Source organism: Lissotriton vulgaris, chromosome 10 (genome assembly GCF_964263255.1).
Source record: "Lissotriton vulgaris chromosome 10, aLisVul1.2, whole genome shotgun sequence".
Lineage (NCBI taxonomy): Eukaryota > Metazoa > Chordata > Amphibia > Caudata > Salamandridae > Lissotriton > Lissotriton vulgaris.
In genome coordinates this window covers 1043866833-1043890425 of record NC_141698.1, presented here as the reverse complement: position 1 = coordinate 1043890425, position 23593 = coordinate 1043866833, and the positions used below count along the sequence as shown (strand labels likewise).

The 23593-nt window shown below is 46.9% G+C and overlaps 1 protein-coding gene across 1 annotated transcript in view; it reads right to left on the bottom strand.

Annotated features, from left to right (window-relative positions):
* TOPAZ1 (testis and ovary specific TOPAZ 1) overlaps positions 1-23593 on the bottom strand; it is a 1918280-nt gene that overhangs the window by 713169 nt on the left and 1181518 nt on the right. Inside the window, exon 12 of the mRNA XM_086942092.1 lies at positions 13879-13994. Within this exon, the coding sequence (XP_086798218.1) occupies positions 13879-13994 (116 nt within the window). The remainder of the gene's footprint in view (positions 1-13878; positions 13995-23593) is intronic.

Here is a 23593-nt window from a genome sequence, read left to right as displayed (position 1 = left end):
ATGATGGATTTACCTACACATCAGTTGACTAAAGTTGAAAATATTCTGTCAAAAAATAGCAGGGGGTAGCTCTCTTCAACAGATGTGCGCCGGCTGGTGTGGAAAGAAGAACAATTGTTACTTACCTGTAAACAGGTGGTTCTCCAGGATTGGTGTCTTTCATAGATTCACATGCTTGAATATTCCCCGTCGTTGAAGTGGGAGTCCCACGGTAAATAAAATAGCAATAAAATATGAATAACGTATGTTTGTAAAAACATAACACATAAAATATACAATAGAAATAGTTGCAAATGCCAAGTCATAATTCCTGCATAGGAATACATGCCCAGAGAGAAAAAACACTTGTAACATATCCTTGTCATTATGTTAGTCCAAACTACAGCCAATCAGGCTCAAGCAGCCCTCCAGAACTACCTCCTCAGAGCTCAATCCCTCAGATTTTCGTAGCACAGAAGTGACCAAAGAGTCTAAGAGGAGAAGCGAGCCTCTGAGGGGAGGTTGGTGGGTCTCATGAGAATCTATGAAAGACACCAACACTGGAGAACCGCCTGTTTAAAGGTAAGTAACAAATGTTCTTCTCCAGTATTAGGGTTTCTTTCATAGATTCACATGCTTGAATAGAATAGTGAGCAGTAGTAGCCGGTGTGATGTTCGAACCAGTAATGCAAGACCATGTATAAAAACTCAAAGAGACATAATAAAGTCATGCAAGTAATCACAACAGCCATGTAAAACCATATAGGGAGGGGGAAGACAGAGGCTCACCTTAGTTAAAAAAGATTGCGAAGCACGGCCTGTACCACTGCCATATCAGCTTCGTTGATGGCCTCCAGGCGGTAGTGTTTCATGAAAGTGTGCCTGCTGGACTACGTGGCTGCTCGGCAAATTTGATGGAGCGGTACACCAGCAAAGAGGGCAGTAAAGGATGACATCACTCTGGTGAAATGAGCCCTCACTGTAGACTGAAGAGGCCTGCCGGCTTTCTGATGGCAGAAGACAATTGCAGAAGAAATCCAACGTGCAATGGTTGGCTTGGTAACAGGACGTCCTTTGCGCATGCGTCCATAAGCAATGAACAGTTGATCGGACCTGCGAAAGGGCGCCGTCCTGTTGATGTAAAATTTGAGGCATCTCTTAATGTCCAGGGAATGTAAGCGTTGCTTTGCTGGAGATTGGGGATTGGCAAAGAAAGGTTTTAAGAAAACAGGTTCATTAATGTGAAAATCAGTAGGCACCTTAGGCAGAAATGCTGGGTTAGTGCGAAGCACCACACAGTCTGATTTGAATTGGAGGAAAGGAGGCTTAATGGTGAAAGCGTGAATGTCACTCACTAGTTGTGAGGGGGTTAGAGCAAGAAGAAGGGCCACCTTCCCGATCAGAAACTTTAAATCCGCTTTGTGGATAGGTTCGAATGGTGCCTTCATTAATTGTGCCAAAACAACATTGAGATGCCAGGTAGGAGGAGGATGCCGAATGGGCAGGAACTTCCTGAATAGTCCTTTGAAAAATTGTCGAATGACTCTGGAAGAGCAGAGCGAGGAGGAGCCATCTTGACGGAAACGAGAAATTGCCGCCAAGAAAACTCGGAAAGTGGAATGGGAAAGTCCTGACTGAGCCAGTTGTAAAAAGAACGGCAGCAGCTGAGCCGGAGTGGAATGAACAGGATGGATGTCATTACCTACGCACCAGTGACGGAATCTCTTCCACTTGAGCTTGTAAGTCTTAACGGTAGACGGAGCTCTTGCTTGAGCAAGAATGTCCCTGCATTCTGGCGAAATACTGAAATGGGCAAATTCAAGGTGCTCAGGTTCCATGCCGATAATTTCAGAGAAGAGGGGTCCGGATGACAAATCTGAGCCTTGTACATCGTGAGAAGGGCCGCTCGAGGATGAAGGAGGATGGGCTCGCACTGTCGGAGGAGAAGCAGCTCTGAGAACCACGCTGGTCGAGGCCATCTGGGAGCAATCAGGAGAATGTGGCAAGGTTGTCTCCGCATTTTCCACACTACACGAGGCACCAGCGGAATCGAAGGAAAGGCGTAGGCGAATAGATCGCACCAGTTCATCAAAAGGGCATTCCCGCACGATCCGTGGTGGGGATGCCAACTTGCGTAAGATGGGCATTTCCGGTTCTCTGGGGTTGCAAAGAGATCCAAGGGCGGACGACCCCACAGTCGAAAAACTGAGTCGAGCGTTGGCTGATGTAATTCCCACTCGTGGGTCGAAGACGCTGACCTGCTGAGGGAATCCGCTAGGATGTTAGAGATGCCTGGTAGGTGAACTGAGGTCAGGGTAATTTGGTGACTGAGCGCCCAATCCCAGATCGTCTGAGCTAGTCATACTGGTCGTATTGTCCGTTTGGATAAGCACTGATTCTCCCTGGATCAGACGATTGAATGATTTGAGTGCCAGAAAAATGACCATACATTCCATTCTGTTGATGTGCCAGGAGCGCTGAGACAGAGTCCACTTGCCCTTTATAGACAGCCCTTGAAGGTGCGCACCAATCCGTCCAAGGAGGCGTCAGAATGAGTTCTGGAGCGGTGGAGAGGAACGAAGTCCCTGCTGCAATGTTGGACGGTTCTGCCCACCACTTGAGAGCCGCCTTTATGCGAGCAGTAACGCAGATCAGGTCGTTGAAAGAGCCGGTGATCTGACGCCACTGTCTGTTCAATTCCTCTTGGACGGGGCGAGTCTTTAGCCTGCAATTTGGGATCAGAGAGATGCATGATGACGCCATCCCCAGAAAGGTTCCATGTTTAAATATCGATTACAAAAATATAGTTTACAAAAATATAGATGTAAAAATATTGATTAAAAAAATATCGACTCCCTATACTTAAACAGGTAAGTACAGTAATATCGACTCAAAAATATAGATGTAAAAAATATAGATGTAAAAAATATCGACTTTAAAAAACATTATAACAAATTAAATATTTAAATATTAATATTATTAACAAAATAAATTACATTACATTTATATTTTAACTATTTATAACAAATAAACTTAATTTAATCATTATAAACTTAATAAATGTGTACATATATTTTCTTAAATACATTTTATTATTATCTTTATTCAATTTATAAACTTTAATTATATAAAAATAAAAAAAACATATAAAACATTTTGAATAAAATAACATTTTCTATAATTAATTAACACATACAAGTATTTAAAAATATTAATACATACATTTAATAACAAAATAAAAACATTAGTAGTTGAAACATTTGATAGCAAAGGGGTAAAAATTACTATTCCCACTCCAAAGGGTGCAACAGTAGGGAAAGCGTTGGATAGCGTAGGGGTAAAAATTAATATTCCCACTCCAGAGGGTGAAACAGTAGGGAAAGCGTTGGATAGCGTAGGGGTAAAAATTACTATTCCCACTCCAGTGAGTGCAACAGTAGGGAAAGCGTTGGATAGCGTAGGGGTAAAAATTACTATTCCCACTCCAGAGAGTGCAACAGTAGGGAAAGCGTTGGATAGCGTAGGGGTGAAAATTACTATTCCCACTCCACAGGGAACAACAGTAGGGAAAGCGCTGGAACCCAAAACAATAAAAACAAAAACTATCATTTTTTTTAACCCCTTAAGTGCTGCGTCGGTGTGTTGGCCGACGGCAGCACTACCTCCCCAGTGCTGCGCACGACCATTGGACGTCCATTCAGCACTAAGTCCAATGGACAGCGCAGCACTGGGGAGGGATGTTTACTAGCATCTATGAGGTTAATACATTTAATTTCCAATATAAACATAATATATACATTTAAATATATTATTAATAAAGATAATAAAAAATATATATTTACACATTATTTAACCTATAATATCCACCACACACCTAAAATTAATTACACAATTACATTTAAAATTTACTAAATAAATGAAAATTAAAGTATTTTTTGAATTAATTAATTAATTATTTAATTGACAGATTCCACACCATATACACTTATAAACACCACAACACAAACCTAAAATTAATGACACATTTACAATTACTAATTAATTAATGGTAATTGATTTATAAAGTATTTAATAATTAATCAATAACAATTTTACTTCACACCATTTACACATATAAACTCCACTACACACACCTAAAATTAATTAAACTATCAACATTTAATTAACATAAATAATTAATTAATAATTGACTAATTGAAATTAATTAACAAATAATTAGTAAATTAACATTAATTAATCAATTAATTTTATATATTTAAATTACTTACCACCCTATTCCCCTATAAACCCACTACGGAACTAATAATACAAAATTCAACATAATATACATTAACTATTAAAATCCAACAACATATATTAAAATGACAAAAAATTCTCATCTGAAACACTAAAATACATAACATGCTTAAAAAAATCGATATTTTTGTAAACTATATTTTTGTAAATGATATTTATTACAACTATATTATTGTTATCGATATTACTTACCTGTCAGTCGATATTCTGGTCAACCTATATTTTTGTTATCGATATTTCTTCAATTCGATATTTCTGCGGGGATATTTATGTCAGACAATATTTCTCCGTCGATATTCCTGCTCTGCACCCCCCAGAAAGGACTTCAGAATCCGAACTGAAACGGACTGTTTTGAACAAATAAGAGCCACCAGGTGGAGAATCTTCAGCTGACGCTCGTGAGACGCGGATGCTTTGGCTAGTGACGTATCCAGAGTGACACCTAGAAAGTTTCTGCAGGGAGCTGGAGCAACCTGCGACTTCTTAACATTGATGGAAAGACCGAGGGAGCGAAAGATGTCCTGACAGAGTTGAGTTTCCCGAGACAGCTAGCTGCGAGATTGTGATTTTATGAGGCAATCGTCCAGGTATGGGAAAATTTGGACGCCCTGCAGACGCAGGTAAGCCACCACTGGAGCCAAAACGTTCTTGAAGACACGTGGGGCGGAGCGTAGGCCGAAAGGCAACACCCTGAACTGAAAGTCTCTCCGTCCGACCCGGATGCGCAAGTACTTCTGATGCCGTGGAAGAATTGGCACATGAAAATAGGCGTCCTGGAGGTCGATGGTGGTCATAAAGTCGTCCTTGGAGCGAAGACGCAAGATCTCCACAAGCGTTAGCATGCGGAAGGATTGGTACTTGAGATACTTGTTCAGTGCCCGTAAATCCAGGATCGGACGCCAATCTCCTGTCTTCTTGAGGATTAGGAAAAAATGGGAATAGAATCCCATCCCCTTTTTGAGACCTGGGATCCACTTCGTATTATGATCCAATTTTTGGATCATAATACGAATTTGTTTGAAAAGTTCTTTGAGGTGGGCTGGAGGTGGGCCAGATGGAGGAGTGTGAGGAGGAAATTTGATGAACTCCAGAGCATGGCCCTTTGCTACAATGTCCAGTACCAAACGGTCCGAGGTGATTAAGGATTGAGAAGAGAACAGGGAGATTCGTCCTCCAACTTTTTGTGGTGAAAGCAAGTCATTGTCTCTTGGAGGCAGAACCTCTATAGGAAGACTTCCCTCGATAGGATTTAGAAGATTGCTGAAGGGAGGACTGTTGTGGCTGAGAGGAATATCGCTGATTTCCTTGATTGTAGGAGCGGTATTGAGTGGATTCACCACGGAAACTAGAGGAGGTGCCGTGCCCGCGCGCACCACGAAAGGGCTGCTTACGGAACTGCAAAGTGCATAAGGAAGGAGCGGTGTCCGTGTCCTTTTTTATCGTTTGAGTACTTCGTCAGTGTGCACCAAAGAGGGACTCGCCATCATAGGGCATATCCAGGATTTTCGCCTGAACCTCCTGGCGAAAAGAGGTAGAACGGAGCCAATCCTGGCGTCATAAGACAGCTGCTCCTGCGAGCTGACGGTAGCCAGTGCAAGCGATGTCTACAGAGCAGTCAATGATTTCTTCCGACGCTCTCTCTCCCTCTTGAAGGATCTTTAAAGCTTCTGCTTTGGAGGACTCCGGGATGAGGGCCACAAAGGCAGACATGTCAGACCACATATGGCGGTCGTAGCGCCCCTATATGGCTAAGGAATTTGTCGCCCTCACTGCAGTAGAGGCCAGCTAGTAGAGAATTTACGCACAATGGCGTCAAGGCAATGACCTTCTCGATCAGGAGGAGCCGTAATGGGAGAAGTTGGGTTCCTGGAGCGGCGCTGATCAGTCTGGGTTACCACAGAATCAGGTTTAGGCTGCTCAATCAGGCAAGCTGGTGAACCATGTTGTGCCTTGTACTTCTTTTCTAAGCGAGGCAGTTGTGCCAGGATGGAATTCGGCGTTTACACCAATTTAACTCCCTCATTCCAGATGAAATCGATGATGGGAACCGTATGGACCTGCTTAAAAGGTTGACTTTTGAAGTCGTATAGAAAACAATACTCATCTCTTCGGACGCTAGACAGCTTAAAGCGTTGAGCCGCTCTGTCCATAAGCTGGTGGAAGCTTGCAATGTCCACAGGAGGGGAATCCCCTGGCGTCACAGGAGGTGGGGATGGGGTCTATATCTCGTAATCGTCCCACTGAGCCATATTACCATCATCATCGTCGTCGTCATCCCGAACTTCACCATCCTCTCGCTCTGAACGGACATCTTCATCATCCTCATCAGGATACACCGTAGCGTGTAGCCGAACAGAAGTTTGAACTTGAGGAGATGGCGGTGCTGGTTGTGGCAGTGGAGCAGCAGCAGGAGCCGTAGCAGGCGCAGGTGCATTTGGCTCCGGGGAACCCTGGTGAGATGGCGGGAAACACCTATTGAACAAGTTACTTACCTTCGGTAACGCTTTTTCTGGTAGATACTATATCTGCCTGTGGATTCCTCACCTTGTGAATATCCCCTTGCGCAGGCAACATTTGTAGCCTCGCGCCGACGTGGACTTGGACGTCAGAGACACGGCATCGCACGCGACTCCGCTGACGTCACCGACGCCTACAATAGGCCCACGTCGGCGTGATGACATCAGTTCCGCCCTTTTTTCCGTGCAATCGAGGCACACGGACGGACCAATGACAGTAGAAATATACATAGTATACACAATACACATAAGCCAAGGAGAAACACACATAGTGTGAAGCAAGCGCAAGAAAGCAATGGAAACAACTCCTTAACATTACAATATATAAACAATATGTTACAGTAACTCTGGTAAAGAAGAGTGGACAACGGGGAGGCGGGTGGGTCAGTGAGGAATCCACAGGCAGATATAGTATCTACCAGAAAAGCGTTACCGAAGGTAAGTAACTTGTTCTTCTGATAGATACAGCTGCCGTGTGGATTCCTCACCTTGTGAATAGAGTCCCACAGTAGTCCCCACTCCCGGAGGAGGGTGTCCACTCTTCTAAACCAGGAAATCCTGAAGGACAGAGCGCGCACAGTGGCCGTCCCTCCTCACCTCAGTGTCCAAGCAGTAATGCTTTGCGAACGTGTGGAGGGAAGACCAAGTTGCCGCCCTACAAATGTCCTCTACAGGAACACCTCTAGCCAATGCTGAGGTAGACGACTTAGCTCTCGTAGAATGAGCCCTTATACCCTCTGGAGGATCCATACCGGCCAAAGAGTAGCAGATCTTTATACAGAGGACGATCCATCTTTACAAAGTTCTCTTATGGACCGCTCTTCCTCTTTTGCAGCCAGCAAACCCAACGAAGAGCTGGTCATCCAAACGACAGTCTTTAGTCCTGTCCAGGTAAAAAGACACCGCCCTCTTAGGGTCCAGACGGTGTAACCTCTCCGCCTCCTTGGAAGGATGTTCTGGGGGGGGGGGTGGGGGGGGGGGAGGATAAAAGGTAGGGAGGGTAATGGATTGACTAAGTTGGAAAGGAGTCACCACCTTAGGAAGAAAAGCAGCCCTGGTCCTAAGAACCATCCGATCAGCATGAATGGTCAAGAAAAGGGGCTTAGAACTAAGAGCTTGAAGCTCACTTACCCTCCTTGCAGAGGTTATTGCAACGAGGAAGACTGCTTTAAGAGTTAAAAGGGGGTTGGAGGAGGTGGAGGAGGAAGAGGCCAGACGCCCTCGAGGACGCGCCCTTTGCCTTCCCCTGTACGACTTATACAAGGTATTTTGCTGCTGCTGCTGTTGATGCTGCTGCTGACCTTGTCTAAATGTACGAAAAGAAGAGCGTCCAAAACCTCTGAATTTCCTGGCCGTAGAACCTCTCACTTGTAGACCAAGAGATCTAGCAGTCGCCCTGCTATCCTTAAACCTCTCCAAGGCCGAATCTGCCTTTTTGCCAAAGAGTCCTTCTCCATCAAAAGGCAGATCTAACAAAGCAGACTGCACATCAGCAGAAAAATCTGAGGATTTTAACCAAGCTGAACGCCTTGTGGCAACAGCAGTGCCCATGATCCTTGCCACAGAATCTGCAGTATCAAGGCCGCTCTGAATAACCTGACGAGCTGCCGCCTGAGTGTCAGATAAAACTTCCTCAAAGTCACCTCTGCAGTCTTCAGGAACCTTTGGGATCAACGTACGTACAGAGTCCATAAGAGCGTGGATATATCTTCCCATAAGGCAAGTGGCATTTGTTGATTTTAACGCCATACTCGCGGAAGAGAAAGTTTTCTTGGCCACTTGATCCTGCTTTTTAGCTTCCTTGTCACCAGGAACTTGGGGAAAAGCACCTACTGACCTCTTGGAACATGCCGCTTGGATCACCAAACTTTCAGGAGAAGGGTGAGACGACAAAAAGGCAGGGTCCTCAGGAGCCAATCTATACCTCCGAGCCACACCTTTCGAGACAGCAGGAGCAGAAAGAGGCTTCTTCCACACCTCCATAATGGGATCAGTCAAACCATCATTAAATGGGAGCAAAGGCTCCACTGCCGAGCTCGGAGAATGAAAAACCTCAGTAAGCAGATTCGATTTAAACTCAACAGTAGGCAATTTTAAACCTAAAAGTCCGGCTGCTTTTTTCATCACCACGTGATATAGCTGAACATCTTTAGACTGCACATCAGAACCTGATGGCAAGACCCACTCTGGAGAAAACTCCAAGACCACTAGCCTCTGCTAGATCCTCGAAATAATTTTCATCCAGCTCACCTTCTTCCAAGTCAGAATGAGACTCACAATAACTCTGCTCTTCCAGTAGATGTTGAGCCTCCCTTCTAGATCTCTGCTTAACACGGAGTGCAGCCGGATCCACTGCCGACCCCGACGGCGCCGGAGCTGATGTCGGAATCGAATCTGAAGGCTTAGAAGGATGTTCCAAAGATTTGCTTGGAGCGGGCGACGCCGGAGCTGCAGTCGTCGACTTCGGACGAGCCGGCGTCGACCTCGGTGGAGCCTGGTACTGCCACAGCGGGGTCGGAGCCGGCAAAAACGGCATGAAAGGTGCTGGGGCATATGAATGAGGCACCCCCAAATTAAATGTCATTGGACCCATAGGGCCCGAAGGCGCTCCAGAGGGGTACCAAGACTTTGAGAAAACATCATACATAGCGTTCAGAAACTCTGAAGGATCCTGACCTGGAGCTGGAAAAGGTGGATGCTCAGGTCTACCTCGAGGTCGATCCCTCAACCTCCACAGGAACCTCATCGACCTCTTCTTGTGCCGGAGACGGAGCCGGAGTCGGGTCGGGTGCCGGAGCCGGTGAATGTACTGGCGACTCCGAAGGCGAAGCCTCGCCCTCTTGATCCGAAACCTCTTGTGGAGGAATTACCTTAGATCCAATCTTCTTGGGTGATCTCGACCTCGAGCCAGACTTATCACCCGAATGACGTCGGGACTCATGTCTCCTCTTCTTATGCTTCCTACGCGTCCTCGAAGCATGATCCGACAAAGACCTCGAAGCCGACGCCTCCCGAGACCTCGATCTCGACCTCGAATTCTTCGAATGGGATTTCGAAGATTTTCTTTCTTTATCGGCCTTTAGCTTAGCCACAAGAAGCTTAGACTCCTTTTCTCGCAGGGCCTTTGGATTAATTTTTTGACACGACGAACACCCATCCACGTCGTGGTCGGAGCTCAAACACCAAATACAGTCCTGGTGTGGGTCCGTAACGGACATCATTTTTCCACATTCCCTGCAGGGCATAAAGCCCGTCTTCTTTGTCGACATATTAGCGAACAAAAAGAACAGAAAAAAACGAAGAAATACAGCAACAGAGTAACTAGAAGCTACAGAGTATCCCAAAACCGTTAGCGTCGACGACGTGGAAAAAAGGGAACTGATGTCATCACGCCGGCGTGGGCCTATTGTAGGCGTCGGTGACGTCAGCGGAGTCGCGTGCGATGCCGTGTCTCTATGACGTCCAAGTCCACGTTGGCGCGAGGCTACAAAAAGAATTTCCGAATGTTGCTGACGCAAGGGGATATTCACAAGGTGAGGAATCCACACGGCAGATGTATCTATCAGAAGTAATCATCCAACATGTGCTGGAGATTGGAGATGAGAGACAGCAGCAGTGTCGCTGTAGGAACTTGAATGGAATGGTCTTCTTCCTGAAAATATTGATCTTCATGGTCATCTCCATAGTCCTGGCATTTAATTATCAATTCAGACGGGCTTCATGCCGCTCGAAAATGATCATCTACATCCTCCTCAAAACCAGAGTCCTGTTCAAAACCTGTGGCAAACAAGGGTGATGGAGGTTGTGTCGAACTTGGAATGGAGATCTGGTCCACAGGGACTTGTCGGCGCTGGTGCAAAGTGTCAAGGTTAGAAGAAGCAGACCCTGACGAAGGAAGCGGCACCAGTGGCATTGAAACAAAAGAGGATGATATCGTGGTCGACTAAGTTGTCCTCGAAACAGATGCCGACGACGGCATAGGCGTCGATAGAGCCGCCGGCGATGGAGCCGTCCGACGGATCAGTCGTCGACGGGGCCGCAGTCGATGGGTCTGCCGTTGACGGTACCACTGTCGACGAAGTCGTCGTTGATGAAGCTGCCGTCAACAAAGCACTCGTCGACGGAATGGACGAGGAGGAGCTACCTTCGTCGACGACGATCTTACTGTCGACGAGAGTCTTCTTGGACTACGATGCGATAGGTATCGTCGACGAGACCGTTTTGAAGCTGAGGCAAACCTTCGTCGACATGGATGACGTCGACGCTGCCGTCGTCGACGAGCCAGAAGCAGAAGTCGTCGTCACTGTTGTCGTTGACGAGCGGGAGACGGCAAGTTTCGTCGACGGAATGATCGTCGACACTCCAGTCAACGATTTCACATGTTTTTTGGTAGAAACATTATGTGAAGAAGCCGAAGACGCCGGAGAGTCCGATCTCGTGGGCGTAGCAGGAGGAGGTGAAGACACCACAGTTGCCTCTTTGAGTGCCAGTTTCTTTTTCTTTAGGAAAGGGGAAAGCAATTCCTGCACACTGCTATGTTTTAAGGCGGCTACTGAAGTTCCTGACACCAGGCTTTCTGCGTCAGAAAGAGCTGAATCTTTGTCCTTTAACCTTTGTAACCAGAGGAGGAGACGACCTACCCTATCTTTAAGGGTCTTAGTGGAGAAGGTCCTACAGATCTTACATTTGCCTACTTTATGGTCCAGATAAAGACAGTAGATACACTACTTGTGGGGATCTTCAGAGTAGAGCCACAACTTCCCACAAGAAGAACAAGGTCTAAATAAAGACTTCTTACTTGAAGACATACTAGAATTCACTAGAAATCAGAAGTAGAAGAAAAAACTGAGCAGAGCTCAGGGAGACTCCCTACACACAACGTGCGATAGAAAATCTGAGGGACTGAGCTCTAAGGAGAAGGTTCTGGAGGGGTGCTTGCGCCTGATTGGCTGTAGTTTGGACTAACATAATGACAAGGATATGTTACAAGTGTTTTTTCTCTCTTGCCACGTGTTCCTATGCAGGAATTATGACTTTGTATTTGCAACTATTTCTACTGTATATTTTATGTGTTATGTTTTTACAAACATATGTTATTAGTATTTTATTGCTATTTTATTTACCGTGGGACTCCCACTTCGACGACTGGGAATATTCAAGCATGTGAATCTATGAAAGACACCCTAATACAGGAGAAAAGAACTGACGTCAGCATGCTGAGGTGACGCCGATATAGATGACACAGATGTCTTAATGACTGAGACGATGTCACGCGGGGTCGACTGACGCCACCTACAGGAGCACAGGGGTACTGCTCAAGAAAGATCTTCAGGATTCAGTTTGACACCAGGGAAGTTCACAGGTAGGGAATCTGCAGCTAGATGTCTCTATCAGACTCAGGTGGTACCTGACTTCTGATGGTGTTTTTAGGGGGGGCTCGTACCCCCTCCAGCCATATGTGCTTTATTGGGGCAATCTCTCTTGTCCATTGTAATGCCAATGTGCCTATCCGTGGGACTGATCTGAGCTTTCTGCCTGAGTGTTTCTTTGCCAGCGAAGCACCCTCCCACTTGTGAGCTATCATTCAGCAAACCCAGGATTTGGTCTCGGGCCTGCTTGACTGCATATTTGCGAGTCGAGGTTGCTGGAGTTCAAAGCGGGAGAATCTGTTAAGAACGAGATTTCATTTTTAGCAATGAATGCATTGATTTCCATATTAACAGCATATATCCCAGAATTTTCTAGGTCCCAAAGAACACAATGTTGAAATGACTACAGGCCAACAGATTTATAAAGACCAGCCAGCAAATCCCCAGTCTCCTGAGTCCATTAATAGTGCACCTCTTCCTGTAGGACTTGTATGCAGAATCTGTACTGAGAAGCCATCATGTTGCAGGATAATATGAAATCTAGCGAAGGCTATGAACTGTCTTGGATGTCACTAAGAGTTACTCCTATACAGTAGCAGAACTCTCTAGCATGGCCTGGAACCTGTTCTCCTCTGACAATGTCATACAGCACCTGGAGTCCAGGTATGCACGGAGGAAGATGATCCCCTAACACGGTATTAAGAAAGACTTCTGTAAGTTGACAGCTATCCACAAATCTTTCAACAGCTGGATGCCTTTCTGTGCATTCACTTTGATCTACATCATATACCCATATACTGTGCTTTCATCAGTCTGTATTCAAGTAATGAAAGATGAGAGTCCATTGTCTGCTAAGACACGGTATCAGGCATTTTCTGAAAACCCTGGGATAAGACCAGAATCAGAATGGTAGGACCTTAACGTGACAGTGCCCTCGGCCTACTCTAAATATGATGAACCTCTGGTGTTTTCAGGTGAGGGGGTTATGAATGTAGGCAGTATCAAGGTCAAATTAAGACATGTAATGAATTTTGTGGATGCAATATCTATAATAGAAAAAGGCTTTGAGACCATAAAATGCAACGTCGCAATGTAACAAAAACACTGATTCTTAAATGTCAAAGCAAGTCACAATGTATACTATGCAACTCATTATGAATTACTCGGAGTACCGGCATGACAAGGCATACCCATGTCAATAAGGATTTGCAAAAGCATGAAATAATAGTTTACACCCACAACTGGGGTCCCAAACCATTGATGGAAAGTATCAACTTGCAAAGTGGAAGCTTTTCATGAAGGGTAGATTCTATTTTATAAATATCAGCATTGTAGGTAGCACAAAGCAGTGCAGGAAACACTTGCACACTTGACCCACTGCTCCTTACATAATGTTGTGTTTTCTGATTGTAGCCCCTGCCCCTTGCATGCCTCTATTTCCATCCCTTGGGTAGGATTTGCAACAGCAATCTGCTTATAGAAGATACATATACTCTTGAGGTAACCCAGTAAATGTTATATGCATGCAAGATCAAAATTCTTCAGCAGAATCTTGCCCATGTTTTGCAACGGGAATTTTATATACCTATATGCTTTTCTTTCCCTTCCTTTGCCAACCTCAATCTAGTTCTCTCTTTTACGCAGCAGATGTGTTTTTAAAATGTTATTTTATCTGCACATTGCATAACTGATACATTAGCAGCACATTTTGGACTTACCTGGATTTAGTGGAGGCAATGACATTTATCTCTATTTCAGAGCCTTCAAGTTGGGTGACATGCTTTTCAATATAGTCAAGGTGCTCAAGCTGAAGAACCATTCCTGCTTCTACCATCTGTGGAGCATACAACAATAGCACATAAAATCAGATGTCGAAGGAGAAACAAAAATGTAAGCAACCTTTAAAATTAATGTATCTTTGAAGTGTTTGAATACAACATGTACAATAAAACCAACAGGGACAGCCGTGAATGCCTTTCAAACAAGTCTATTAGAAAACATGCATATGTTTCAAACATATGAAAACAGAAGGAAAAGTGGTTTTATTGGTACAGTTCTGGGTTTCAATTAGAAATGGACATTTGAATAAACATTGTTAGTGGGCTACTGGAAACATGCAAAGATGTAACATGCTTAGTACTTTGAGGTCCCACAAACCGCTTCTTCAAATTAAGAGGTGTAAGAAAAAAAAACACTTATGCGTTTGTACCAGTTTTGCATTGTACTTTCAGTATATACACGATAAAAGATTTCAACTCGATTATGTTGTATTTGACACTAGTCTCATACAACATTCCACCCATCACCTAATAAACCAGCCACAATTTTTGAAGAGGACAACTCTTTGGTTAAATGTACATGTGTGAGCAATACTGAAATAATTGATGTTCAGTTGAAGATTGTAGAATTCTTTGAGTCTTAACGTTTTATTCTAAAGGTGCAACTATGCTACAGCATGTAACATATTTCTACAAGACTATGCGTCCACATTACTTACAAATGCCGCTATTCATCACATCACTATTTATGTCAAACGCAAGTCGTCCCCCGGAGTGACCGCCTCCTGAAAAACAGTCATATCTCTAGACCTGGGTTTAAATATTTTGGCATCTCACCTGCCTACTCAAGAATGTCATATGTCAAGAAACAGTGGTTCTTGTGGAAACATTGGTTGGGTACATTGATGATTTCAAAAGCGCAATGGCAATAAGTTTGGGTCACGTGGATTTCAGACAAAGAGGTAGCCGAGTACACGTGCTTATTTTTTCAAAGTTTAGAAATTGTTTTCCTCACACTGAGTACCCGGCTGGGTCCAGTGTGGGTACATCTTTCTTTTCTTTCACTTGACCGGTGTTCTCACGGAATGCACGTGGCTGTGCGCACACATTGTTTTTGCTCCAGATGTCCCTATATCATTAGGTCCTGAAGAGATCCTATATTGTTTTGAAGGGTCGGAACGCGGTCGACATTGAAGAGAACGAATCATTATACTAGCACTAATTCTTGTTTACAGTGCTGGAAAAAATTGCTGAAAATATTGATGATCGTTTGTCAAAAAATAATGGAAACCACGCTGTAACTGTCACAAATGTCACTACATTTTTCTTTTCTTGGTTCCAATTTCACACTGGGGACACTATGCACCTATCTTTTTGTACTTTAGAAATTGTTTTTCTCAAATAATTGATATAAACTTTCAAAAAATAAGGACGGTGTACTCGACTACCTCTTTGTCTGAAATCCATGTGACCCAAAACTTATTGCCATTGTGCTTTTGAAATCATCAATGTACCCAACCAATGTTTCCACAAGAACCACTGTTTCTTGATATATAATACGTACCCTGGTTCTCTGTGAGTAGGGTTTCCCTTGTTGAACAGAATACTCAAGAATGTCAAGCACAGTTTTTAAAACCTTGAAAACGCTGGCAGCACAAGAAGCCACAGAAAATAAATGAATGATTAAACTCCCATTATGAATTGTCAAGGAAATGCCCACCCTTCACAAAAAATATGAGGATGAGGATATTTCTGCATTATTTACACCAATTTATGTTCTTATTTCACACGGGATTAAGAAATTAAGCATTGAGAATTTGAATCAACCTATTCTGTTAAGGAAAGTAAATTCTGGTCTTGGGGCATGGCTTCGCTGTGCAGCAAGATGGAAGCTATCTAAGAGGACTCTTTTAAGCAAGCACAACATCCTGCATTAATCCGCTATTAAACAAGCATTTACAATGCAACGGTCTCGCCATTGCAAAAGTTAGAGCTATTGGCATTGTAAATGACATTTTTTTAAAGTATGTGTTGGTTTAAAAAACCGATAAATAAATGGCATTGTCATTTACAATGCCAATAGCTTACTCTCTTGCAAATGCAAGACCTATTGAATTTGCACACACACACAGAGCCACACACACACCAAGCCACATACACGCCGGGCTACACACACACAGAGCCACACACACAGAGCCACACACACACACACACAGAGCCACACACACACACACAGAGCCAGACACCCACACAGAGCCAGACACCCACACAGAGCCAGACACCCACACAGAGCCAGACACCCACACAGAGCCAGACACCCACACAGAGCCAGACACCCACACACACACACCCACACAGAGCCAGACACCCACACACACACACACACACACACACACACACACACACACACACACACACACAGCCACACACAGCCACACACAGCCACACACAGCCACACACAGAGCCACTAACACAGCCAAGGCCCTGCGATGGTCTACACTTGTGAGCTGCCTGACTGGTATAAATGAGCAAGCTATTTGTGAAGGCGCCTCCGTCCATAAAAACTGTGTCAGTCTCAACAGATCCCTGGGGAACGGAAGCTGCAGGCGGGGCAAAAGGACTGCTTATTTAATGCAAAATGCAGATTCGTCATACCCGCTAACATCTTCAGCGACAATGGGAACCTCAAGCAGACACTCGCACAAGAAAGGAACAACACGTTACTAGAGTAGGGCGAAGATGCTTTGTACACATGCAGTTTTTATCCCCGACCAGAACTGGCTCCTTTCAGAGTTCTTTTGTAGAGCAGGAAAGGTGTCCAGGAAAATGCGCTGGGACATCCTTGGAGGCATTAACTACTCACAATGATCAGCGCGCGCAAGGCTTCACCTCAACTAGGCGCTAAGTAGACAGAGGCAATCGGGCGGGGGTGTCCGTATATATATATATATATATATATATATATATATATATATATATATATATATATATATATACACAAGGACTCATACTTTTGTGCGTCTCCACTGTGTGCGCGCAAGTGTGGTGTGAGACACGAGTAACTGTATTTGCAGGTGTACAAATAGTGTAAAAGAGCACCTGCCTGGTCACTCCCATACAAAAAGTAAATACATTTTTGGGAGAAAAAATGACAGTGGGCCTGGGGGGGGTAAGGGCGGAAGAAGTGGTGGAAGCAACAGGCAGTGGGCACTCCTTAAGTGTGAGGATTTATTTCCTTTCATGTGGAGTTGGCATAACTTGTCCTTATTTGTATTCTAAAGTGCCTTACATCATGCTCTCACCTGTCCCACCTGTCCCACCTGTCAATGTTTAGGCGCAGGTGCGTGACCCTCCGGAAGCACTTGCTACTTTAAGGATGACCTCGGGAGAAAGCCTGACAGGAAGACTGCAATGGGAGCCCAGTTGCACCAGGAGCGCATTCCTTGAGAGCTCAATCCCGAATGGAAGGACTGCGCCTGCTTCGTGTTATCTCCCATGAATGCCTGAAGACTATATCACAACGCTTTGAGACCACTATCCAATAAAAATGATAACAATCCTGCCTTGGAAGGTGGGGTGATGCCTGTCATCGTGACAGGCTCTTCATGAGTGCTATCTATCGATCCGAGAGGCAGTCGTGAACGCCCAGAGGAAAAATTAAACCGTCAGATAGACACACAAGGATGACGTACTTCGTGCAGAGCAGCTGTACCTGAACACAACACAGGCAGCCCTGTGCAGCCGCAGCTGTCAGGCATGGCTCTGGCATGGGGCTTTTGTTCGTGACAGTGGGGTGGTTTGTTTTGGTGCTTTTCCATTTTCGCTTTCGAGAAAAAGCAGCGAGCGCAGAGCTTGTGATCAGGAAGTTGGCGTCTGGGGGGTCCGTTTTCATGCAGCAGGTGTGCCTAACGTTACTCTTTGGGCCAGAAGCTCACACCCCCCGACCACAACACATGCCCACACTGGGCAGAGGGAGGGTGGGAGACCAGAAATGCAAATGCTACTTACCAGTATGCATCTGTTCTTGGCATGTAGGGCTGCTGACATTCATATCTGTGCATAGATCGCCGCCTAGTGTTGGGTCTGGATGATTGCACATTGTTGTCCTGGAAGAGTCTTCGAAGTATCACGAGATAGGTGGCTCCTCCCCTGGGCTACAGTGCGCATGGGCATCGCCTCCATCCCCAGATTGTTTTTAGCCATTGGCAGAGATGGAGTGAAGTATGTGAGTGATGACCATGCTATGAGCATATATATACATATGAACGAACACTGCAGCTGCTACAGGCGCCGGGGAGGAGGGTGGGCGATATGAATGTCAGCAGCCCTACATGCCAAGAACAGATGCATACTGGTAAGTAGCATTTGCAGTTCGAGGCATGTGGGCTGCTGAATTCATATCTGTGCATAGAATACATAGCAGTCCCTCCATTAGCGGCGGCCGCCCGTGCCAGCTGCAGCAGTCTGAAAAAGTGTCTTGAGAACAGCCTGACCAACAGCTGCCTGCTGTTTGGAGTGCACGTCTACACAGTAGTGTTTAGTGAAAGTATGTGTGGTAGACCATGTGGCTGCTCTACAGATATCTTTTAAGGGAATGTTACCTAGGAAAGCCATAGAGGCCCCCAACTTCCTGGTGGAGTGGGCCCTTGGTGGGATAGTGAGAGTGCGCTTAGCTTTAGCGTAGCAGATTTGAATGCATTTCACGATCCACCTAGCGATCCCCGCTTTGGAGATAGCGTTTCCCTTGTGGTGTGTGGCAAAAGCAACGAAAAGCTGCTTGGTTTTGCGAAAATCTTTTGTCCTGTCTACATAGTACATCAAGGCTCTCTTAACGTCAAGGGTGTGGAGCATCCGCTCCGCCAGCGTCTCTGGGTTCTGGAAAAACACCGGCAACTCAATTGTCTGGTTTATATGGAATTGAGATACAACCTTGGGTAAGAATTTAGGGTTAGTGCGGAGCACAACCCTGTTAGCATGTACCTGGAAGAAAGGTTCCTGGATGGTGAGCGCCTGCAGCTCGCTAACCCTCCGTAGCGATGTGATTGCTACTAAGAACGCAACCTTCCAAGTTAGAAACTGAAGCTCACAAGAGTGCAGTGGCTCGAAGGGAGGACCCATCAGTCTTGTAAGAACCACATTGAGGTTCCATTCTGGAGCTGGTGGTGTCCTTGGTGGAATGACTCTCTTGAGTCCTTCCAAAAAAGCCTTGATAGCAGGGACCTTAAAGAGCGACAGGTGTTGCCTATTCTGGAGGTATGCTGCCATAGCAGACAGGTGAATGCGGATGGAAGAGTACGCCAAATTGCATTGATACAGGTGGAACAGGTAACAAATGATGTTTTGAATGGAAGCATCTAGCGGGTCAATATTGTGGTTAACACAGTAGATGACAAACCTCTTCCATTTAGCCGCATAACAAGCTCTAGTAGTGGGCTTCCTTGCCTCTCAAATGATGTCCATGCAATCGGGAGGAAGATTGAGGTAGCCAAACTCTAGGACTTCAGGAGCCAGATCGCCAGGTTGAGCTGTTGCGGGTCTGGGTGCTGAATGTCGCCATGGCTCTGCGTCAGAAGGCTGGGAGTGAGATGAAGCCTTTGATGCGGTACCACGGAGAGTTCCAGGAACGTGGTGTACCATGGTTGGCGAGCCCACGTTGGAGCAACCAGGATGAGAGTCATCGAGTGCTGCCTGAGCTTGCGTGCCACCAGCGGTATCAGCGGTGCTGGGGGAAAAGCGTACGCAAATCTGCCTGACCAGTTCATCCACATCGCATTGCCCTGTGATTGCGGGTGTGGGAACCTGGCGGCGAAGCTTTGGCATTTTGCGTTCTCCTTTGTGGCGAACAGGTCTATCTCTGGATGACCCCACTTTTGGAAGTACGGTTGGAGTACTGATGGATGTATCTCCCACTCGTGCATTTGATGGCTGTGTCTGCTGAGCAGATCCGCCATCTGATTGTCTTTGCCCGGGAGATGCTCTGCCATGAGGAAGATGTTCCTCTGAATGGCCCACTTCCACATGCTCTGAGCCAGATGAGACAGCTGTGGAGAGTGTGTGCCTCCCTGCTTCTGAATGTAGTACATGGCCGTCATGTTGTCCGTCCGGATCAACACGACTTTGTTGCACAGATGTACTTTGAACGCCTTTAAGGCCATGAAGACTGCCATCAGTTCCAACACATTGATGTGCATCTTCCTTTGCTGTAGTGTCCATAGTCCCTGCACTGTGTACTGGAGTACATGCGCTCCCCACCCCTGGAGAGAGGCGTCCGTCGTCAGGATAATCTGTGGCACAGGCTCTTGGAATGGTCGGCCCCTGCAAAGGTTTTGTGGATTCCACCAATGCAGAGAGTTGTATGCCCGACCGCTCACCAACACTAGGTCTGTCAGTTGCCCATGAGCCTGAGTCCACTGACGTGCTAGGCACTCCTGAAGCGGACGCATATGTAGTCTCGCGTGCGGGACAATGGAGATGCAGGAGGCCATCATGCCTATCAACTGCATAAACACCTTCGCTGGAAGCGCGTGTTGGGGTCTGAATCGTTGGATCAGCGCCTGGATACTGGCGATTCTCACTGAATTTGGCTGCGCAGTGGCTGCCAGAGTGTTGATTGTCGCGCCCAGATACTGTCGCACGTGGGCGGGCTGGAGATGGGACTTTGGGTAGTTCAGAGAGAATCCCAGATCGTGCAGGAGATGAATGGTGCGTGACACATGGTCGACGCACTGTTGTTCTGTCTTTGCTTGAATGAGCCAGTCGTCCAGGTAGGGGTAGACGTGGATGTTCTGGCGACGGAGATGCGCCGCCACAGTCGCTAGGCACTTTGTAAATACCCTTGGCGCCGTGGTGACCGAGAACGGCAGAACCCTGAACTGGTAATGCTGGTCTTGAATCGTGAATCTGAGATACTTCCTGTGGGAAGGATGCAGGGGGATATGAAAATATGCATCTTTCAGATCCAGCGTAGCCAGGAAGTCCCCCTGCTGAAGCAGAGGGAGTACTTGCTGTAACGTGAGCATATGGAAGTGCTCCGAGAGAATGTACCAGTTGAGGGGCCTGAGGTCCAGGATGGGCCTGAGGGATCCGTCCTTTTTGGGGATTAGAAAATACAGGGAGTAAACCCCTGTTCCCCTTTCCTGGAATGGAACAAGCTCTATTGCCCCTTTTTGCAGCATGACTAGAACTTCCTGCTGCAACAAGGTCAAGTGCTCGCCGGACATAGGACGGCTCCTTGGGGGTATGTTTGGTGGAATGGAAGTAAGTTCCAGACAGTAACCGTACTGGATAAGAGACTTGACCCACCTGTCCATGGTGATGGATTTCCACACGGGCAGGATCCGCTGGAGTCTCCCCCCGACCGGTGTTGTATGGTCGGGGGGCAGTGACAAGACGTCACTGCTTGTTGGCGGTGGTGGACCTGGAGCTGATGTTTCCACGTCCCCTGCCCTTGACGTTATTGCCTCTGTAGCCACCTCTACCCTTGTTGTTGTATGAGGTTTGGGTGTTACTTTTGTAATACTGTGTGGACTGCGATGCCTGACCCCTTGAGGTGCCTCTGGAATTGGAGCGGCGAAAGGAACCACTCCGAAACTGCTGAGACTGGAGGGCCCCCATAGACTTGGCAGTGTCTGTATCTTTTTTCATTTTTTCCAGCGTCGCATCCACCTCAGGGCCAAACAGGTGGTCAGGATTAACTGTTTGGTTCAGTATTGTCGTTTGAATATCGGGCTTGAACCCTGAAATTCTAAGCCAAGCATGCCGTCTAAGCAACACGCTGGTGTTGATTGCCCTGGAGGCTGTATCGGCCACATCCAGCGCACATTTTATGGATGCGTTCGTGATGAGCTTTCCTTCCTGAATCAGCATTTCTCCTGCCTCCTTGTACTGGTCAGGCAAGTGTTGCAGTAGTGATTCTAAGGTGTCATAATGAGCCCTATCATAGCGTGCAAGTAGGGCCTGTGTGTTTGAGATTCTCCAAATATTAGCTGCCTGTGCAGCAATTCGTTTCCCTGAGGCCTCGAAGATTTTGGACTCTTTGTCTGGGGGAGGAGCGTCACCAGTGGTCTGCAAGTTCGCCCTCTTCCGAGCGTTGGATACAACCAACGAGTCCAGTGGCAAGTGTCCCTTGATGTATGTTGGATCCGAGGGCGCTGCCTTATATTTTTTGTCAATGCGAGGGTTGATGACACGCGCCCGGGTGGGCTCCTTGAAGACCTCCGTTGCGTGTTTTAGCACCCCCTTAAGCATCGGCAGTGTTTTGACTGACTTTTCGGCTACTCAGAAAGTGTCAAATAAAAAGTCCACATCCACAGGGTCTGAGTGCAGCTCGACATCGTGGTTAGCCGCAGCTCTCTCGATTAGAGCGTTGAAGGCCGCCGAGTCCTCCGTCGGTGATGTCTTGGCCGCAAAAAGCTGCGTGTCCTGGCCCGACTGCGGGTCCTCTGGGTCGCCTCCGACCGACCAAGGTTCGTGTTCCTCCTCCGGATCCGAGTACGCCGGGTAGTTGTACTCGGCGTCCTCATCATCAGCATCGCCTGCGGTGGAACGCGTTGGCGAGTGTTGTAGGGTTTGCGGAGACATAGGCTCTATCGGGGCCGAAGACCCCGCAGAGTCCCTCTTATTTTTGAGAGGGATCCGAAAATGTTCCAACACAGGCTCCGTGGTGATTTTCCTCTTGAGGAGAGACAGTTTTCCAGTATTGGCGTCGATGATGACCTCCCGACGCTCCTCTTCAGCCAGTGGCTGGAGCCGAAGCTTCGACACCACCAAGGCTGCTTTTGGTGTCAAGACCTCCTTCGAGGGCCCGCCCTGTTTCGGCGCGAAAGCCTTCGGCGTCGACTTTGGTGGCAGGGTAAAGCGGATAGGCGTTTGCGCCTTCGCAGGCTTCGGCGCGTGCTTAGGCGCCACGTCGTCCGAATCGGGAACTACATTGTCCTTCCGGATCCGCTGCAGGGATTCCGCTACCTTCTTCGTTAAGGCCGGAGAGGGCTTGACCGGCTCGAGCGATCTCCCCGAGTCGGGAGTCGATTCGATGAAAGGCACCTTCTTCGGGGCCGACACCTCACGCGCCTTGTCTCCAAGGGCCGGCGCCGGCTGAGCCTGGGTTGCGGCGTCGCCCTGACGCTTCTTCGGAGCCGTCTTCGGGTCTTCGACCCCGACCGTCTTCGGCTTCGACGCTGCCGCGTCAGACAACTTCGCCTTCGGCGTCGACCCCGATGTTTTCGGGTCGGCCATTTTGGCGCGGCTCTTCAAGTCGGCCATTTTGAATTGTTTGGAAGTTGACGCCCCCAGAACCTTCTGCACCACCGCAACTTTCATTTTTGGTTTTGAAACCAAGGAAGCGTGACCCGATGGCTTCACTTTCGTTTTCTGGGGCGGTAGTGTCGCCTTAGAAATGTCCGTGACCGGGCCCGGAGGCGGGGCTGCTGGACTTATAACAAGGTCTTGGGTAAGGCCCGAAGGCGATCCCTCGACCTGGGCCGAATGAAGGGGATTGACCCCTGAGTCTGGTTGGGGATGCTCCTCCTCCGAGCTATCCCCCACGGTGGCAATAGCCCGATCGTCGTCCCCTACCTCGTCGGCGACTTCGTAAGTCCTCATCACCCGCGTCGTAGGCATCCCCTTCGGACGCGGGACTAGAGTCCGAAACTTGTAC